The following is a 19,253-nucleotide window of genomic DNA, read 5'->3' as shown; positions in this document are numbered from 1 at the left end:
AGTTTATCATACTACAAAATACAAATTAAGAGTGTTTGCAAACGCTTTGTTTATACATACATGCATGCATACACACATGTATGTGTGTGTATATATATATATATATATATATATAGGACTTCCTATTCATGACGATAATGGTATAATAGATCACGATGAAGAAACTGTTACTAGTAACTTCCATGTTGAAATTAGCATGTTCTCGTATCTCCGCCTAGGGCTGTGTAGGAAACTCTAAAACCCAATCCGTCTGTGAGACCCAATCCGATCTTATCAAAAAAAAAAAAAAAGAAAAAAAAAAAAGAAGGGAGTTGAAATAACTTGCGGGTTGAACCCGTTGAAACTGAGCCATCCCTCCCCATTTTATAAAAAATTCAGAATGTCACAGGTGAAATCAAAATTATTATCTTCTGTGGTAAACAAACCCTAGAGGAAGCCCAACAGAGAAGGGGAGTGAGAGAGAAGGAGACCCATTCACAATCGACGGGTTCGCATCTCTGTTTCTCCTGTCCATGACCTTTTAGTTGACTTTTCTTTTGGATTCAGATCTACTCCTACCCAAATCCTTGTTTCTTGAATATATATTATATATTATTCACGTAAAGGACGCTTTCTTCATTTGTTTGGATTTTGATCTACTCCTACCCAAATGGTCCCATACAAACGATATTGTTTTCTTCATTTTATTTGGATTTTGTGGTAGGTGGTTCAGAAATGATTTGTAATGTTTTGGTGTTTTGTTTTCGCAGGGAGTCACCGTACCACGGGTTTCGCCATGGCCAAAACAACATTCAAGCTCAAACATCCATTAGGTTTCTTTCCTGTCCTTTTGTTTTCCCCTCTTTATGTATTAAGATTGGATCTTCGGTGATACTTGTGTGTTTTACTATTTTCTCATGGCTGCGGAGATCGGAGAAGGTGATGCTAATGAGGAGGTTCCCAAGCCTGTGATTAATGTTCGCAAAATCGGCATCCGCTACTACTCGATTCTAATTTGGGTTTTGCATTGTTCTGGAGCCGATTCGCAGTTTGCCTGCTTCCAATCTCGGGTTGGGTCGGCCCATATCGGATTGCTTTCGTCTTGAGTCGGATCGGGCCTAGACATGGATTGGGTTGGTCGGGTTGCAGCCCTATCTCCGCCTTAATTGACGTGATTATCATGTGGTCCTTATCATAGTTTTTTTTCTTTCTGCAAGCAAGAAATACATATATATATATGTACATATGTATATTAAGATCAAAGAGAGTATAGTACTTACAACAATTAAGGCCATAAACCTGTATAAGTCCAATACAGTGAATTGTGAGTAACAAAACCGTGGGTGTAATAAAAGGCAGCGCCCATAGTGGCCGCAACCCTACCCTTTACTTGCTAAGGCATGTTACTTCTGACTTAGTGCTCGTTTTTATTTGTGAATAATAGTTAATAGTATTTGAATCGTAGTAAAGTAGTTTGAGAATATATGAGAACAATTGTGTTCCCAAATAGGCCTTTCATGTCAGATGTAATGCCTTACCAATAAAAGTGGCATAATGACAACTTAGAGCTAGGCTTAAGGGTGCTACCCGTAGGGGTGTCAAATTGTGTTAACGGATTGTGTTCGTGTCGTGTCAAGGTATGTACAATACACTTAACGGGTCAACACGAACACGACCCGTTAAGGATTTCGTGTCAAAATTTCAAACCCGAACACGATACGGTAAGGTAATGGGTTGACACGACATGACCCGTTATGACCCGTTAATGAATAAGAAATAAATTGACACGACACGACCCGTTCCGTTTCAACCCGTTTACTTTAATGGGTTGAATAGACACAATATGACACGACATGACCCGTTTGACTTAATTGATTTTATATAAATATTTAAATATAAATAATATCTATAAAAAATAAAAAACTAACTACAGGTCTAAAATTACAATCCAAACAAATATGATCCACACAATTTGTAATAATATTCATTGTTAAAATTACATCCTAAAAATAATAAACAAAACATACAATATAAATATATTAATGTTATAATCTCAAATATAATAAAAAAATAAAAAACACAGATCTAAACAAATTTAGAACTTGAAGAAGGAAGTGGAGCATCCTCCTTACCCTTTAGGTCTAAGGGTATAAAGGTAAATTTAATTTTCTTAACGGGTCATAACGGGTTGACCCGTTAAGTAATCGTGTCTTAACGGGTCAACCCGTTTTGACCCGAACCCGTTAAGGCTAAACCCTAACCCGCTTTTATTGTGTCGTATTCGTATTGGGTTAACAGGTCGTGTCATATATTGCCACCCCTAGCTACCCGCCCCCTGCCCCGCATGGGTGGGGATGGAGATTCTTTCCCCACAATCCATCCCCGTTCATGCGGGGGCGGGGTACCTTGTCAGTTGCATAGGGTGCGGGGGTGGACCTCCATCTATCCGCCCTAAGGAAATATAGGACGTTTCATGACATTGACACACAACTCGCATATAAATGGTCTCTATGCATACCAAACGAAAACCCTAAAAATTTTAATCAAAGTTCAAATAATTCACATGCACATTTATCCTCCACAACACACAATTCACAATCACATCTTCCATTTAAATTTTAATCTCATCCTCCATTGCATAAAAAAAATGCAAAAGATTTTGGGAAAACCCAATCTGGAAACTTACCTTCGGAGAGAACCACGATGGGCAACGGCAACAAGCGACAGAGACTTCACAAAGCAAGGCTCAAGCTTAGGAGAAGAAGGAAAGGGAGAGAGATCGAGAGAGAAGAAGGCCGAAGGGGGGTGAGGGCACTAAGGGGCTCGAAATCGACGATTCGGGAAAACTGAAAAAGTGTTGGGGGGATTCCCCTTAGGTTAAACACCCCTCATCAAACGACTCTGTTTTGCACAATGCAAAATGACACCGTTTGATGTAAGGTGTTTAAAAATACCCTCGTACATAAAACGATGTCATTTTGCACAATGACAAAATGGTGTTGTTTTGATGTATGGGGATATTTTTTATTTATTTCTAATATATAAATATATATATATATATATTAAGAAAATAATAAAAGGCAAGGGCGGGTGCACCCCATCCCACCCCTGCCCCCGCCCTCGCTGTGGGTGCCATATGCAGGTAGGGCCACTTGCCCGCAACAATTTGGTGGACGGGGCGATCTGCCCCGCCACAGGGGGTGGGTTCCCGCTGCCCACCCCTAGCTGGGCTTAAATGTCCAGCTATTGGTTAAATGGAGGTGGCTATATAATTAGTCCTATTCTCCATGTTATGGACTTTACAAAAATAGTTATCTCTCAAATTCGTCTCTCCAGTTTCGTTATTTAGGCTAGGCTATAGAATATATATGAGAATTGTGTAGTCTTTATCATGTGACATACTCCAACATCGAAGCTGATGAACTTGGACAGATAGTAATGATGGAAAATTTTATGGAACAACAACATTGGATCCAAGATTTGCTGCTCAAGGTAAACTCTTATACTGTACACTTTGATCTAGATTTTCTAATATTGGTATAAGAGCTTAAGTCGGTTGCTCACGATTTAAATTGGTTTGTAAATTTTTGCCAATTTTTTTAGATGCTTTGTATATGTTGGAAAAGAATTTTCTTGTCATTTCATCTCCGGAAGCTAAAGCGTTGCCATAAAAGGTAGCACCAGTTGAGAAATGAGGGCAACGACATTCTGCCATGGCACCGTGAAAAACCATTGGGGTGTAGCACTACCTTAGCATCGTGTGGCCGTTGCGCCTAATTCAAGTGGATGTAACAAAGCACCTCAGTATCGCAAATGTGGGTGTTGCGCCTGAGGTGCAACTACCACCATAATGTGTCAACCACTTGAGGGTGTCCTGCATTTCTAGAGAGGCAACAAGTTTTGATCCCCACCACTGCTAAAGAGGTGGTTGATGTAGCGTTTACCACCTAGTGGTTGTCAACCATCATTAATGCAGCTAGAGGATTGCTACACATGTAGCGGTTGTGGCCACATGTAGAGCGACATGGAGGCCCATGTACTTTGAAGTGGGGACAACGCGCACTAGCTTGGTGCAAAGTCGCCCATGGGTGCTGCACAGCTCGCACTAGAACAACGTTGTCATAGAGTGCAATGCTACTTGATGACCTAAATTAAGGTTGTTGTCTGCGCAACATCATACACTGTGTGCCAGCATGGATGCTGTGGGCATTGCAGCTGCTACGCACATTGCTTCAAAAGCCCTAAATGGTGCTACGTGCACTATAACATGCACCGCATAAATGCTGAGCCCAAGCTCGTCTGAGGTTTACCCCGTCTGGCCAGTGCAACTCACCATATGTGTGTTTATATATATCTATATATTAAAAAAATATCTAATAAAACATCGTTTTTTCTTAAGTTTTATTCTTCCTAATAAAACTAGAGAACTTTCTAAAATCTCTCTCTCTCTCTCTCTCTCTCTCTCTCTGTGTGCTAGAGTTTGGTTTCGAAATTCAGATTTCTTTTTTGTTTTTCAATTGGTTTTAGATGATGGGAGGTATTGGGTGGAGTGGGTGGACGGCCGCGGAGGCCAATCCACCTCAGGCTTTCGAACGAGGGTATCCACCCACAAGAGGTAGGTTCAGGCCTCGAGGACCCAAATCTCCCCCCATTGCCCATGCGTTGGTAGTGGGCAAGACCAGGGTGGCCCTTGTCCAGGAGGTGTGGGTTAGCACCTCTAGTGATCAGTAACCTAAATAGTGAGGAAGAAGATAAACAATTGTCTTTTTTTTTTTGGTGTGTTTGTGTGTGTGTGTGATGGGTTTGGGATGTGGGCTAAAAAATGGGTTAGGCCATTTTTTAAATTTATTTTGGCTTAGCCTGTATTCTTGTGTTAAAGAAAGTAAAATGTCTCGATCATTATTTAGACCAACATCTAGGCCAAGGCAAATTGGACCATAAGGACAATGGCAAATAAGTTGAGCACCTAGGAGGGTAGCGCACAGACTTTCTATTTTGGTCTAGTATGCTATATTAAGAAAGAAAAATCAGACTCAATTTTTTTTAAGGTTAGACCATTTTTTGTGACCTAACAAGAGGACACATGATACACTTGCTGGCAATGGAGTTGTTGGCATGCATACTTGGGCCAAAGGGTCACAAGCCATCCAAGCTTTGCATTATGTTTGGGTCTAGAAGAAAAAGTGATAAATAGTGTTTTGAACCCAAGATCTCATGCGGAGCTCCGCCATTGGGATGCGGCTTATTATTATTATTATTATTATTATTATTATTATTATTATTATGTTTATGTTTACTGAACTTCTTACATTATTTATGTATTCAGAACGTAACTGTGCCATCAATATTTTTTGCATAATTATGATTATTGAATACATGCATGCCATGATATTATGAGGTCATTTTTTTTGTCAATTGTTAGGCATTTTATTTTATGTTATAAATTGCCTAGATTATTATTTTTTTTGTGAATGCTATATATTTGAGCTAAATGTGATGATTGCATGAGCTTGTTTCATCACTTGAGTTTGTTAGGTTAATTTTAGGAATTTGTCTTCAAATATTTAGAACTTGATAAAATAGATGATTAAGTAGCCTGAGTTTATACTATCCATGTTTATGAATGGCCCCAATGAATTTTCTCGATCTAAGAAGAAATTTTTCTTGCATATGACTAACTACTGGGATAATGGTTGAGATTGATTTGAAATTAATCTCCTATACGACATAAATTTACATAAAAATTAAGTTAGAAATGAATAATTAGGCATTGTAGTGTAAAAGATGATTAGAAAGCTTAGCGCATATTTGATCTTACAATGTGTATAATTAAATGTGCATAGGATAATTACTTTGAGATAACAAAGAAGAAAGTCTAAAGATTTGGTATGTGACTTAATTGGCGCATTAATCTTCGCCATGATCAATAGTTGAAAACAATGAGGATTCTTATGGGTGTTAGATAGCTTTAGACAATCATTATTGTAAAAGAACCTCTAGAAATCATTAAGTGAAATTATAAGTGTGTGAGGGTCACATGCATTAAAATTTTCATAAAAAGTTAAAAGGAACAACTAACATAGAGAACTAAACCCACTATTTTGCCTTCAAGAACTTTGTGGGTAATAATGTAAGTTGCGTTTTGTTGTAATGCAAATAATTGCTCTCATATTTGAGGTTAAACATTATAATCTTGAATCAACTTAAATTATCTCACAGATAAGCACGTACTATCTAAAACTTGCTAGTATATTTGACTAGTGAGGACATTAAATGTGAATGTGCAGTAAAAGTGTTGAGGCCATTATTGACTGACACATTTATTTAAATAGTTTTTTAGTACACCTCTTTGTGGTATTAGCACTGGTAAACTTATTGAAGTTGTTTTCTCTCTCGTGAAGACAAGTAGGTCCTTGCAGATATATGAACTTTTGAGCACCCTTGAGAGTAATGAAATATTAAGTACCTTGGACGTTTGCATGGTAACTGTTGCAAAGTTTGAATAACTGGGTACGATTTAATTAAGCTTGAAATTCTTACTCATGGTTGCACTAATGCAAGATAGGTTTTAGACTAAGATAATTTCTCTCAAACTTTTCTCTCCTAGAGTGGATTGAAGAGTAAGAAAAAGACTGAGCTAGCGAAAAATAGAGATATATCGCTAGTTAGTTGCTAAAACTTCATACTACATTTATTAAACAAAGTTTAATGAGACATTGGAAAAATCTATGCCTAAATTGATATAAGACTCATTGAATATAGTGGTGCTAGTAAGAATTCATTGAGGTTTAGAAGTTGGATGGTCACTTATTAACTTAGTGATATTATTTCTTGAGTGGAGATATGATATACTAATACCTGCCCTTGGGGCATAGGATAATGTGTGTAAGACTTGAGAAATTAAAAGTTTTCTTGCTAGTGAGATGCTTCTCTTTTATTTAGCGACCAATAAGAAAATGTAATATGAGCATTTTTCTATATTAAATTCCTATATATACACACTAATATTTCTAAAGACATGAAATAAGAAAAGTTGTATCATCATATAAATACGATTTCGAAGGAAAATATATTTTTCAAATCAAATATTTATAGAATCGCAATGTTATGAGCTATATGATGAGAGTAATTATGTCACAATATTATAACTTGCTGATAATTGAGTTATAATTGAATTATGGCGCAAAGTAGTTGATACATCACACCTAGATTGATGTAATATGGGTTTGCAGCCTTAATTCAAATGTGTTGTCTTTAGATCAAACTCATTCTCCTTTTAGTAAGGCCGAGTAATTGTATGATTATGTGCAAACATGAATTCAATTAAGATGGAAATTATATGGAGATCTAAGCTTGAATATGTTTTGGTTGAGTCAAGGAAATTACTCATATTTTCGGTGAGGGTGAGGTATTGTGGATTTTATTAACACTTATTTTTTTGGATAGAATGTTTTATCCCACATTATCTTAATATTAATATTAATATTTTTTATTTTATAAAAGATCACCAAAATAATGAGAGTAATTCAGTAATTAGTGGGAGTATACATTTGAATGAGGATGTACCACTAGTGCTAGTGAGTTACAAAATTTATTAGAATATAAGATCATCATAATTAGGGCGGAAGTAGTATAACAATATTTTTTTGTCATTTAGAGAGTACTAGAAGATAATATTTATAATATGTGATCCGCTGAATGTACTGAATTCACATAGTAGAAGTCATAACATAGCACTTTAGATTTACTTCGTTTATATAATCCAACATATGGTTGATTATCTGATTAACAAAGGAAAAATGGAGTTGAATCAATCCCTTGGCACTAATTGAGTTGCCTCTATATAACCATTAATCACATATTTGTTGAAACTTTTCTAGATGGAATTAAATAGTTGGTTCTCATAGAAGAAATAGATGGTTAGCTTTTGTGATTTTTAGGAGTGAAATACTTTGAGCGCATGATTGTTGCTTGTACCATTTTGGTACAAAAAGCGTATGAATGCTGCTGGTTCTAGTTTCATGCGACCTAAACCAGCCATCTATTCAAAGGTACCCAATACATACAGTCCTTATTATTAACAACCTATTGAATAAAATGAGTTCTTAAACACTGTTGATAATCTTAAAAAAATATCTTTCTAAGAGAGTTAATATCGATGACGATATGGTTATCTGAAATTATTAATTGTCATCCAATAAGTGATTTTCCATACTATGAATTAGTGGACCTGAGTTTGTGAAAAGTAGTTCAAACTTTATATCCTGTGAGACTACAAGAAAAAAACAATTTCTAGGAGGTTTTTGTTCAAAATCCATAAACAATTAATGCGATTGTGAATACCAAATAATCTAGTTTGTTCATACTATTTGGTGTTTCTATTATGGTTTGCTCATAAGAGTTAAGGGTTGTTTGGAAACAATTTCAATCTCATTTCATCTATACTCACTTCTAGTAGGTTATGTTGTTTCTTTGAAGTTGTAACATAGTTGTAGATAATCGTATTCTTTTATGGAGACTGAGCATTGCTCTGACTCATATGGGTTTGAGAGGAATTAGGAATGCTTAGTTTGATGTGACCAAATGACTTAGGACATAACGAGAAATTTTTCGAGATGTGCTATTCTGGTCTTCTCTCAGAAAGATTTGATATAGTATTCTTGTTTTTTCTTTCATAGGTGTGCTCGGTGGTCCCACAACCTATCTACCAGTATGAACAAGATTGAAAGCATATTAAGAGAAGCAAATTTGAGATCTTGCCCACTATATATGAGTTGGAGATGTAAAGGGGCACCTATAGTGGACAATCCTCCCCCTTCACGTGCCAAGACATAATGTCTGACTTAATGTTAGGTGTTATGTCTTGGCCAATAAAAGTGACATAATGGCCACTTATGGCTGGCTTAAATGTCCCGCCATAGGTTACATAGAGATAACTATATAATTAGCTCTCCTCTCCATGTTAAGGATTGGACAAAAATAGTTATCTACCAAATTATGTCTATCTAATTCCACTATTTAAGTTGTGGATCATGTGAATAATAAAAAAGCCCGTGAAACAATATCAACAATTCAAAATTTGCAGCTTAATAAGGGTGGCTCTATATGAGCCACCGCTCCTAACTCCCGCTGAGAGCTACCGTTAGTTATATTATTATTTATTTTTTATTTTTTCTTACATATATTTTTTAACACTTTTAAATATTTTTTAAAAAAAATAAAAAAATCATAATATTATTAAAAAAATACTTCTTTAATCTGTAAATAAAAATATTAAAAAATAAAATAAAAGATCGCAACGGTAACTCCAGGTGATAAGAGTGGTAAGACTCAAGAGTAGCATTTTTTCTAAGATAAATACTAGACATTAAAATAATTCAATATATTCAATGCCTCTCATTGCATTGTCATGTACGTACCAGCAGCTCTGATGTAGTTGCGTTGGGAAATTATTACTGGGAGCCAAAAGCTTGATTGCTACATTAAATATTGATTTTTTAATTAATTGCTGAAAATCATTATCAGACATGTGTCCACTTGGCTTTTGTAACCAGCATTATTCTCTAAATCTAACGTATCCATCCAATTATCTAATGAATAACTATTCAACCCAATTAATTGATTAATTAGAAAAAGTCACATTGACCAAATAATCATTGCCAAGAAATGAATATGTATGGCTCAAGCGAAGGGCGAAATGGTCAACAAATGGTACACGTTTGTCTCACTGTGTAGAGTTGACTCATTGATGACGTTTTTGATGGGACCCATAGGTAATGGTCCTATGTCGTGTCATGGCCCGCCTAGAGCTGTGCATACAAACGGTAGAAACAAATATAGTCGTGCTTGACTTCCTATGCTCAACATTCGACACGTGGTGGCTGTGTATCGCATAGGACCAGTACTTCCTATGAGTCGCATCTAATATGATATGGATATTGATGAATAATTTTATTTAGCATTCACACATCACACGTATATTATTTTTAATTTTTTTTCTCATAATAAATTTATAATATATGAATAATAATATATATATATATATATAACCGTTTATTGTTAGAATCAAGATAGATACCCCGCTCTAGATCTCCCTCTTGCTCATGATCACTCAGAATTTCTTATTGAAACAAGATTAATAAAAATAATCAAACAAACGGTTAATTCTATAAAGATTGGAGGGAAAAAACGATGCCTGGCTAATTGTTAGTCAAGAAAATATTGTTCCTCATTTAAAATTATTCATTCTAATTATATCAACTAATTTTACATATTAAATAAATTTTCATTTAAATAATTAAATATAAAAAGATATACTAGTGCATATAATTGAGTGGCATTATATATTCAATTAACTATCTTCTTTCTCCGATCAAATTTGGACAAAAACCTTTATATAATAATAATTTCCTTAATTTTATGGATCCTAGCTAGGGATGTAATGGGTTTGGTCTGGTCTCATTCTGGACAAAATTTAGGATTGAACCGGTATACATTGATTTTGTATTTTCAAGAATTGACTCTGCACTGGTTACCTTCCTAAACCAGTACTTCTGGTTTTACCGGTCTCGATCCGGTTCGGTCCAATTTTTCAGTTTTAATATACTATATTTTATATTATATAATAGTATATTATAGTATATAATACTATAGAGATAATATATTGTAGTATATTATAATATATATTATAATTGTATTATAAACTATAATGATATATTATATTATAGACTATAGTGATATACTATAATATATAATATAGTGATATATTATAGTATATTATAAGATATAGTGATATAGTATTAGTATAACTATTAATACAATAGACTATAGTGATATGAGATTTTAAAATTTAATATTATATTAATTAGTAATTTATCATATAATACAAAACTATTATATATATAATTATATATTATATATAAAAATTATATACAATTTAAAAATTTATAATATATAAATGAACCGATTTGGTTCGGTTCGATCTGGTTTTAGAAAAAGAAAAATTAAAATTGGATCGATTTTTACCTGTTTTAAGAAAAATAAAATCGGTATTGGACCGAACCAAACTCGGGATCGGAACGAACCCGATCCAGTCCAGTCCGATTTACCGGTTCACAAATTTTTTTTACACCCATAATCCTAGCTAGCTATCAAGGGTTCAAACACATGATAATGATGACTCTTTTTTCTAACAAAAACGAAACAAATACTAAAATTAATGGTCCTCGATCGATCGCAGTTTGTTTGGGGCAAGTCAAAACATAGATGCGCCTCTCAGACTGCAGGTATGTATGTAGAGGTTTACAACTTGAATTAGACCATACCAATTATGAGTGTGTATTGAGGAGTTATTAATATTGTAGTTCGCTTGTAATATATGTTTTAGGTCAAATTTGCAATGTCGATTATTAATGAATGTAATATGCTTTTATAAAAAAAAAAATTAAAAAAAAAAAAAAACATAGATGCGCCTCAATACTCTTCACCAGGAAATTACAGTACTCATCGAACTTGATGACGAAAAGATTGATCACTTGAGATTAATCCCTTATTTTCTTTGTAAGAAATAGAATGATCCCTCACAAATTAAGAAAGTAAAATAATTAATATTAACTGTACTCGTGTACATGTAGAAATAGAATGAATGTAATATTTACAGAGTCTACATGCGTATCCTTACTCTTCTTCTGGTAGGATTTCTAATTCCCGGTTTAAATGCATTGTAGGCCTCCTCGCATTGATTCTTGCATTGTCAATGGAGGCAAAAGGATTAGGAGGCATGATAAGTTTATCTCCTTTTCCTTCTAACATTTGTATCACAGATTTAATGGAAGGACGATCCACAGGGTGCCACTGGATACACCAAAGTCCAACAATGGCAAGTTTTCTCGCAATGCTTTCATCTTCTTCATCTTCAATGAAGACTCGTAAGTCTTCTTTTTGTTCCAAGAAATTATAAATCCATTCTGGAAAGTAGACATGGCCAGCATTTTCAGGTGTAACGTCGTCGTGCATATTTTTCCTTCCTCCAACAATTTCAAGTAACAACATTCCAAAACTAAAAACATCTGCTTTATAGGAAACATTCCCAAAGTTCCTAGAGAACACTTCAGGTGCAATGTAACCCATAGTCCCCCTGATTGTGGTCATGGACACCAAACTCTGATCCTTAGAACACAGCTTGGCGAGACCAAAGTCAGAAATTTTTGGATTGAAGTTTGTGTCTAGTAAAATGTTACGAGGTTTGATATCAAAATGAAGGATTCGTTGGTCACACCCTTGGTGAAGATATTCGATTCCATTTGCTATGCCGAGGGCAATATCTTGTAGCTTAGTCCACCCAAGAAAACAACTCTTGGCATCTGCTGAAGATATGAACTTCTCTAACGAATCGTTTGGTAAGAACTCATAAACCAAAGCTCGTCTAAATCCATCAGCACAAAAGCCAATCAAGCGAACCACATTGACATGATGGATCCTACCTATTGTTCCCACTTCATTTATGAATTCTTCTCCATTTCCCTTGGAAGCATTCAAGATCTTCACAGCAACATAGACTTCATTTGAAAGCTTTCCTTTGAACACTGTTCCATATGCACCTTGGCCCAACATATTTGTAAATCGATCTGCGATCCTTTTAATATCAGCATACGAGTATCTCGAGGGCTTAAAATTTTTGTAATCTTCCAAGAACTCTTTTATCTTTGCTTCATTTTCTTTTTCTTCTTTATTATAACTATACACACGGTAGACTCCAAAGAGTACTGCTAGTATTAATACAGAAGAACCTACGATGGCACCTGCAAATTAGTAAGCAATCTGTGTGTCAGAACTTCAATATCTCAACAATAATGAAAAGATATATGGCTAGCAAACAACATACCGGTAGCCACTGATTTTGTGGAGTTGGCTGCAAAAGATTTCAACAAAATTAGATACTCATTAGACTTGTCTTCATCATCAGAACGTGAAAAGAAAAGATATATATACATAACTTATTTCGTCTTATGGTAAATGCTGGGTGAACCTATTGCTACAACCTGGGACTTGACAGGTGATCTACTTGATTTTCCAAGAGATACCAAAATGTATATATATGTGAGTCTTTGTAAGCAAATTTCACATTGACATACTTAATTTCTTGGGTTTGATCGGCAATTGCATGGTTAATATCCTAGCTCCAGCAAACGAGCAAACTACCTCGAATACTACTTTCTCGACATGCACAGGCCTTGGTTCTAATCTGGTTTGGAACTCCAAACTAACTTATGGCTTACAAAATTGCTCCCAATTAACGTACTGTTTATGCATCTTAACCACATATTAGCTATATGTTTATGGAAAAGTGAATACAAAGGTGAAAACTAAGTTGGAGAGAAGACAGACATTACCTGTGGTGTGATTAGCATGTTTGAGGAAGCACTCAGTTTCTGAGTCGGTGCTATTACTCGCCAATACTCTACAATTCAAGCCTTGAACTTCGCAGTATCCGCAGGCTGGTCTGGACCATTCCAAGTGAAGAATCTTATCAAAACCATCTATAATTCTCGTTGGAAATGATATAAGGTTATTCATCTTCGTGCAAGGAGGTTTGGGCCAGTTTGCTATGTCTCTATCATGGTATAAGGCACAAACTCGGTAGGTAGAGCCACTAAGACAAGAGATCCGAGGGTTATAATCAGGTTTTGTATGGGAACAATTGAATAAGGCATAGTCATCAAGGTATTCATGATAATCTTTTTTGAGTTGGAAATCTGAGGAAATATAAGACAAATTGATTCCCAAAAGTTGGCGAGGAAGGCACTGACCATGTGGGTCATATGCGTGAATTTCCTGAGATTTGTAGTCAATCTTTTTGACAAACAGCTTTACTGGAATTGGCAGCTCGAGCACAGTATCTTTGGTATGGGTGCAGGATAGCTGAAACCCAGGAAACCCACAATACTTTGGGTGGCGGTCTTTGAGTTGGAAAGGAAATCGTATGGCTGGGCCGTGGCGACCACACCGTAATTCGGGACAGTATTCATGATCATGATTTTGGCCTTCTCCGTACTGGTTTATTGCGAAAATCAAAACTAAGAAGAGGTATGGGACATTGGGATTGCCATTTCTTACTAGAATCTCTCTTTTCTGGAAGGGTACAAGTAAACAAGTTGGCCTGCAAACCGCTGGAAACAACTTGCCTCGTGTCGTGCCACACGCTAATTGACAAAGTTGCACAATCTCATATTTTTTTATCATGCCACTCGCATTTTTATTTCAAAAAATTGGAGATAAGAGTGAAAAGGTGAAATTATGGCTTCATTTGTTGTGCATTGTAGATGTTTGATATCTTGCCTAAATGGGAATTGGGTGTTGCCGTTTTGGTGCGATAGCCTGATTGATCCTGCTCTTCCTTCAAAATGTATCACTCATGAATGTCAAATTTTCATTATATGACGCAGGTTCTTACGGCTAAATACACAACTTTATGTTTTTCCACATCTTTCGAAGCTAGCCTCTCTCTCTCTCTCTCTCTCTGGCTCTATGGCAAAGGGAATGTTCGTCCCTGCAGAACTCATGATCCTTATTGCTATTGTGCTACTCTATCAAACTTGCAGGGCGAAGGATAGTCATGACTGTGCACCGTCTTCCTTCGGCGATATCCACAACATAAGTTCTCCATTTCAATTGAAAGGCGATCCAACAAACTGTGGCTACCCAAGCTATAACTTGTCATGCGAGAACAACCAAACAGTTTTATACTTATTTGCTGGAAAATACTACGTGCGAGAAATCAATTATGGAGACCACACAATCCGAGTTGCAGACCCGGCCGGTATTGAAAAGGACAGCCACTCCTTCACCCCTCGTTATTTTCTAAACCACTATAATTTTAGTTCTGAGGATCCATACGACATACCTGATGCAACAGAGGAGGGCGTGGTTTTTCTGAAATGTGAAAATCCAATGAATGCTCCATATTATTGGGATATTTCTTCTTGCTTCAATGATGAAGCGTATTCTTCCAACTCTACTTTGTCCTATTTCAAGGGTTATAGATATGTTGGAGCAGGCTCTGATGCGAAGACAACGGATCTGGGGAACTTACGCCGAGTAGAGCAAATATCTCTGACATCCTGGCCAAGTGAATATAATGACTCATGAATTATTTCCTGCACAGATGTCCAAGATATATTGAGATATGGTTTTCTGCTTTCATGGTTGCGCGTTTCTTGTGAAAGATGCAACAAAAGTGAAAATTGCGTCCTCGATCACAGGAACAATAACGTCAGTTGCGACGCTAAAAGTGGTGGGTAAAACGGCTCAAAGGGGGGGAAAAAAAGGAAGAAAGAAAGGAAAATATCAATTCCGATCTGCTTTGCTTTTGCATATATAAATCTCCTCGTTTTCAGAATTACTGGGTTTATTCATCCATTTCCGTGCCATACCATTTTCAAGATTTAAATTTTAAAAATTTTATTTTCAATTAAATATTTTCAAGTAAATGATGTAAATGGTGTGTTCTATATACAGACTTGTAAATAGAATTCTCCATCAGATAATCATGATAGCTAACATTTTTAATGACTTGGATTTTCAATCCTAAGTTTCTGAAAGCCAGCTGATGTTTTTCTTTCTTTGTCACAGGATTATCAGGATTCCAAGAAATACTATATCTTGTATATCATGGTGAATATCTATCCCAAAATTGTTTTCCCCTCATCTTTAAGAAGTACTTGTACTAATGTCCCAAGGATTATTGAACTGGTCTTTAGTAGGAACTTCTTGATATATAACCCAATACCATCACCACCTTGTATTATATATTGTTTTTTTTTTTTTTTTTTTATCTATTTTCCATTATTATAGTTACTCGATTGCTGGTTAAATTAGTTTCCAGAGGGTACTGATGTTATTCATCTTTTTGTCAAACCCAGGATTCCTTGGTTTCCTACTAGAAGTATGCGCAGGTGATGTTTCTATCTCAAAAGTTGTAATTTGGTTTACGGCCACTATTTAATTTGATGAGTAGTACGTGCCTCATGATGATACACAAGCTAGTATATAAGGAATTATATTCGGCTTAATTGGGCATGCATTTTCAAAAAGAATACGCGATATTTATATAATTTATGAGTACTGCAAATATCAGTTATATATATATATATATATGTATATAAGTCATTAGTTTAGAAGATCTTCTCAATGCTATTTGTATTGTTATTTGTGTTCCTTGTAAGGCATCAGCCAATAGGAAATTAAGTTGTTTATGCAATTTTCATTATCGAATAAATAATGTCTTCTTTTTTTTTTTTTTTTTTTTTCATATTGTAGACATTATCAACAAGCTAGCACCGGCGTTTATAAGTACGTATGAATCAACCTTTATCTCTCCTTTTCATTATTTTCTTCATGAAAAGTAATGGTACGTGTTGTCATGAAAAGTACTACGAATAATATGACATTGCTTAAGCCTTAATTATATGGTATTTGTAATTGTAGATATTTTAAAGTTTCCAAACATTTAATTTATCGTTTTCTTCATCGAATTAACAGGATACAGATTTAACATTCCGATGCTAAAGTACGTATCTCAATCCTACGTCCAAGGTGAGTGAGATTTTCCTGTCTCAAGAGTTGTTTCAAGGATGATACAGTACGGCAAAATTACAGATTGATGAGTGAGTGCCTGACAGGCCATGATAGGCTAATTAGTAGAGCAAAAACCAAGCACGTACGTGGGTAATAGCAATGATCATGTACGTACAATCAGAGTTTAAGGCTTGGTTTATTGACATAAATGAGTAACTTTACAAGTCTAATAGATAAATCTTGTAGATTTTTTTTGTAAAAGTATGTCTCTCAAAAGAAAAAAACAAACACATTTTAATGGTAGAATTTATTATTTTTCAAAAGGCCTATGTGAAATTTATATAAATCATTTCTCTTAATTGGATGGTATGTCGTTTGTCTGACCGAATTTTTTGGAGTACTCAAAATTTAAGAGAGCGATCACATTAATAGTTTGGGAGAAGGAGGGGAATCCGATTCACCCAAAAACATTGAGGACAAATTAAATATTACCATTTTATGCATATCTGCAAAGAAACTCTCACTATAAGAAAAATGAACTTTTGTGACTAATTTATTGCGACTAAAAGATTATTCGCAACCAATTTTAGTTGTAAATAGTCATTTCGCTAGAATTAACTGGTCGTAAATAAGTAATTTTCTTGTAGTAGATCTATTATAATTACCTTATCGAAACCCAGTGTACATTGCAAAGCCTCATGAGTAAGCAAACTATTCACTCTACCTAATAGGTTAGCTCAAGAACGTACATTGACATTGCATTGGATGGATTAAAGCATTCATACATGCACACACGCACACATATAAAAAGTCTAATACTGTTGTTTTTATTTCTGGAACTTCTTATAATGAGATCAAGAGATCAGTTGTTTATGCATATTTATTATGTATGGAACTTTTCAGGTTAGTTAATCAAGACATTTTCTTCAATAATTAATTAGCATAAATTTTCATGTCTTGTAGATTCTTCTTCGTATGGACAGATCATCTTGATAGTTGTGTTCGCTGGGGGTAAGAGCTTATATCTCTAATTTGTTCTCTTACTTCTCTTCTTCTTCTTCTTTTGTTCATTTTTCGCATGTCATTGCGGATAAATTAATGAACATATGAATGAATATGGCAAAAAATAAAATAAAATAAAAAGTACATGATTACGAGGATCCTAATCATAACAAAAATCTTAATTTGACTCAGCTAGCACAACAACATTATTTGTTTTATCCTAACTTTTTTTTTTTTTCTTTTTGGTGACGCCTATGTACGTATAGGGTTATTGCATGCCATAATAATGGTATTGGGAACTCCATTTGTGGTTGCATTCTTGATATACAAATGGCGGAGGAGGCATTTATCAATGTATGATGGTATTGAAAGTTTTCTACAAAGTCACAATAATCTCATGCCAATAAGGTACTCTTACTCAGAAATTAAGAAGATGACTAAGAATTTTAAAGACAAACTAGGTGAAGGAGGCTATGGCACTGTATTTAAAGGAACACTTCGAAGTGACCGACTTGTAGCTATAAAGAGTTTAGATAAGTCCAAAACTAATGGAGAAGATTTTATGTACGAAGTTGCAACCATTGGAAGGATTCATCATGTTAACATAGTCCAACTCATTGGTTTTTGTATTGAAAGATCTAAACGATTTCTTGTATGAGTTCATGTCTAAAGGGTCCCTCAATGAATACATTTTTTCTCAAGAAAAAAGTATCCTCCTAAGCTACAGGAAAATGCATAATATTGCTTTAGGGGTGGCTCATGGAATTGAATATTTACATCGGGGTTGTGACATTCAAATTTTGCATTTTGATATCAAACCTCACAACATTCTTCTTGATGAGAATTTTAATCCCAAGGTTTCTGATTTTGGCTTGGCGAAACTCTACCGAGTAGAAGATAGCATTGTTTCTTTGATTGCTGCAAGGGGGACATTGGGATACATGGCTCCTGAATTGTTCTACAAAAACATTGGAGGCGTCTCATACAAAGCTGATGTTTATAGTTTTGGAATGTTATTGATGGAAATGGCAAGTAGAAGAAAGAACTTGAATGCTTATGCAGATCATTCTAGCCAAATTTACTTTCCCACTTGGGTATATGACCAATTGGAAGATGGAAATGAAATAGAAATGGAAGATGCAACGCAGGAGGAGAAGAAAATAGGCATGAAGATGATTATAGCCGCATTATGGTGTATGCAAATGAAACCTAATGATCGTCCTTCAATGAAAAAAGTTCTAGAAATGCTTGAAGGAGAAGTTGAATGCCTACCAAACCTTTCTTATCATCACCAGAAAGACAAATTGATCAGAATATGGTGGATGATTTAGATCAAACAATATCATCAATTCAATCAGGTGAATCGAGCTTGATCATGTTAGTATCGGAAAGCTAGCAAGCATACATCTTCAGAAAGTGATACCGGATTGAAATGGAGGTGAACTTGTTGGAAATACCCATGTCAAAAAGGGCAGTATGTGTTCCCATATTTGATAATTAACACAAATCTGTTTGATAATTCTCTGTAAGAAATAAGTACTTCTTTGATTCGTGATAGCTCTCCTCATTGGCAGTCTTTCTATCTCTAAATTTCTACTTGCTCATATTTCTTTGATGAATTGAATTACGGTCTCAGAAGGTATACTACGTACTATATATATTATATATTCAATCGACAGTACTAGACACCCTTTAAT

General features: G+C 35.2%; 2 protein-coding genes and 1 pseudogene across 2 annotated transcripts; 2 read left to right on the top strand and 1 right to left on the bottom strand.

Moving 5' to 3' along the window:
* Positions 1–11,655: 11,655 nt before the first annotated feature.
* LOC121257842 (rust resistance kinase Lr10-like) lies at positions 11,656–14,220 on the bottom strand. Its single transcript, XM_041159090.1, has 2 exons — positions 13,371–14,220; positions 11,656–12,779 (listed from the first exon to the last, which is right to left on the bottom strand). The coding sequence occupies exons 1-2, from the start codon at positions 14,218–14,220 to the stop codon at positions 11,656–11,658; spliced, it is 1,974 nt and encodes a 657-aa protein (XP_041015024.1).
* Positions 14,221–14,505: 285 nt separating this feature from the next.
* On the top strand, positions 14,506–15,126 carry LOC121257840. The gene has a single exon (XM_041159089.1). It carries the CDS (start codon positions 14,506–14,508, stop codon positions 15,124–15,126), a length of 621 nt encoding a protein of 206 aa, XP_041015023.1.
* A 2,716-nt stretch (positions 15,127–17,842) lies between these two features.
* On the top strand, positions 17,843–18,887 carry LOC121257832 (annotated as a pseudogene).
* Positions 18,888–19,253: the final 366 nt, after the last annotated feature.

This window comes from Juglans microcarpa x Juglans regia, chromosome 3S, assembly GCF_004785595.1.
Source record: "Juglans microcarpa x Juglans regia isolate MS1-56 chromosome 3S, Jm3101_v1.0, whole genome shotgun sequence".
Lineage (NCBI taxonomy): Eukaryota > Viridiplantae > Streptophyta > Magnoliopsida > Fagales > Juglandaceae > Juglans > Juglans microcarpa x Juglans regia.
This window is presented reverse-complemented; position numbering and strand designations above follow the sequence as displayed.

Coding starts and splice junctions, on each gene's coding strand:
- LOC121257840 (XM_041159089.1), top strand. CDS start 14,506: ATGGCAAAGGGAATGTTCGTCCCTGCAGAACTCATGATCCTTATTGCT.
- LOC121257842 (XM_041159090.1), bottom strand. CDS start 14,220: ATGATAAAAAAATATGAGATTGTGCAACTTTGTCAATTAGCGTGTGGC. Junction 12,780..13,370: donor ACATGCTAATCACACCACAG/GTAATGTCTGTC, acceptor ACTAATTTGCAG/GTGCCATCGTAGGTTCTTCT.